The sequence below is a fragment of the Mesitornis unicolor genome, unplaced genomic scaffold (genome assembly GCF_000695765.1).
Source record: "Mesitornis unicolor isolate BGI_N332 unplaced genomic scaffold, ASM69576v1 scaffold30438, whole genome shotgun sequence".
Lineage (NCBI taxonomy): Eukaryota > Metazoa > Chordata > Aves > Mesitornithiformes > Mesitornithidae > Mesitornis > Mesitornis unicolor.
This window is the reverse complement of record NW_010200279.1, coordinates 57563-59604: the sequence shown is the minus strand read 5'-3', so window position 1 is coordinate 59604 and position 2042 is coordinate 57563. Positions and strand designations below refer to the sequence as shown.

General features: G+C 59.0%; 1 protein-coding gene across 1 annotated transcript in view; it reads left to right on the top strand.

Moving 5' to 3' along the window:
* CASKIN2 (CASK interacting protein 2) overlaps positions 1-2042 on the top strand; it is a 28999-nt gene that overhangs the window by 24254 nt on the left and 2703 nt on the right. Inside the window, exons 13-18 of the mRNA XM_010189701.1 lie at positions 305-356; positions 479-585; positions 809-919; positions 1033-1134; positions 1370-1508; positions 1833-2040. Coding sequence (XP_010188003.1) covers positions 305-356; positions 479-585; positions 809-919; positions 1033-1134; positions 1370-1508; positions 1833-2040 — 719 coding nt within the window. The remainder of the gene's footprint in view (positions 1-304; positions 357-478; positions 586-808; positions 920-1032; positions 1135-1369; positions 1509-1832; positions 2041-2042) is intronic.

Below are 2042 nucleotides of genomic sequence, written 5' to 3'. Positions count from 1 at the left end.
GGAAAATGCTCTTGGGGTTGCCCAGTTGCCCCAGTTGCCCACAGCTGGCTTTTTTGAGTGGAGCTGGAGGCTGTGGTTGGTACCATACAGCATCTCCATTGCTCCGTTGTGTCCTGTGTCATCCAAGAGGAGAAAAAAGGCCCTGGGCCAAATCCTGCCCAGATCTCTTGCTGGGGATGAGCTCTTTGCTGGGTGAAGCTGTGCCCAGCAGCCCAGCGCAGGGACCCCAGCTCTGCTCGTGGGGGTGGACAGGGCTGGTCACCAGAGGAGGGTCTGTCCTCCACTCACTCCTCCTCTCCCCCAGCCGCTGCCCTCCACCGGTGATGACCTCCAGCAACGCCTGGGATCAGAGCCACGCAATGGACAGTTGACCCCCACAGCAGGTGAGGGATGTCCCAACTTCATGGGGCCTTGGGGACAGCCATCCCCCTGGCCCTGGGGGCTGCTTGCTGCTCAAGTGGCCCTGTGACAGTTCTCTCTCCTCTGCCAGGGCCACAGGGCCACCAGACCCCAGGCAGCTGCCCCCCTGGAGACAGGGTCTTCTCCCACCAGTTCTTGCGGCCTGAGCAGCTCCTCGAGGGGAAGGTAACTGGGCCAACTGGGAACCTGGTGGGAGGGTCACATCTGGGGCTCTCAGCCTAACTCTCACTGCAGGGTTATCTGGGGGCACAGGGGATTGGGTCTTGAGGACATGGGGGACAATTGGGTCTTGCCCAGGGAGGTCCTGTCATCTTGCCTGAAGCAGCCAGGTCCTTCCAGCCCCTGCAGCCACCATCACAGGCCACTCTGTGCCCCATCCTCTCCACAGGACGCAGAAGCCATTTACAACTGGCTGAGTGAGTTCCAGCTGGAGTCGTACACTGCCAACTTCCTGAACGCTGGCTACGACGTCCCCACGATCAGCCGCATGACCCCCGAGGTAGGGCAGGTCCTTCTTCACCAGCCAGCACCACTGAGCTGCCAGCAGTGGGTACCCACTGCCCCACGCTCCCCGTGCAACTGCTGACCACAGCCCCATTCTGCTTGCATTAGGACCTGACAGCCATCGGCGTGACCAAGCCAGGCCACAGGAAAAAGATCTCCACCGAGATCGGGCAGCTCAGCATCGCCGAGTGGCTGCCCAATTACATCCCGGTGAGTCCCTGGCACTGAGGCTTCCGTCTGCCACCCTCTTTTCTCCAAATCTTTTGTCACAGCTGTCGTACCCCAGGACAGGAGCGGGGTCTGTAAGTAAATATATGCTGCAACAGCCTGTGTTAATGCAGAGAGACCCCAAAAATGAATTCCCCTGGTCAGGAACAGGGAGGGGATGGATGAAGGTGCTACCCATGCCTTGATGCTCACGGCAACATCTCCATGCTCTTCACAGGCTGACCTGATGGACTGGCTCAGTGCCATCGGGTTGCCCCAGTACCACAAGAAGCTGGTGAACAACGGCTATGACTCCATCACCATCGTGACAGACCTGACGTGGGAGGATCTGCAAGAGATTGGCATAAACAAGCTGGGTGAGTCCCTGCCACCATGCTGGGGTAGCCCAGGGCAGCCGAGTTTCCCACCCAGGTCCCCATGCCCCGCTCTCCCTCAGGGTGGGAGGTCATGAGCACTTGGAAAGGGCAGTTCGTGGCCGTCCCTAAGGACTCCCCTGCTGTCAAGCCTGGAGCTGGGCTCAGCCAGGTGGATGTGGTCTCCTTTTCTAGGCAGGGTTTGGATAACTTGGAGGCCCTTTGCTCTGGTTGGTGATGTGACCATGACTCTTCTTGGCCAAGAAACAAAGGCCTTGGGGGCTGGAGCCAACCTAACACCCCTTTCCTGTTGCAACCTTTCTGCAGGCCACCAGAAGAAGATCATGTTGGCCGTCAAGAAGCTCAGAGACCTCCGCAAAAGTCTCAACCAAGCAGAAGCCACTCTGGCAAGACGCAAAGTCCCTGGTGCCCTGGATATCGTCACCATCGAGTCACTGGAGAATGGGGAGTGCCAGTCCCCACACACCCCCAAAATGATGACCTTCCAGGACAGCGAGCTCAGCTACGAGCTCCAGA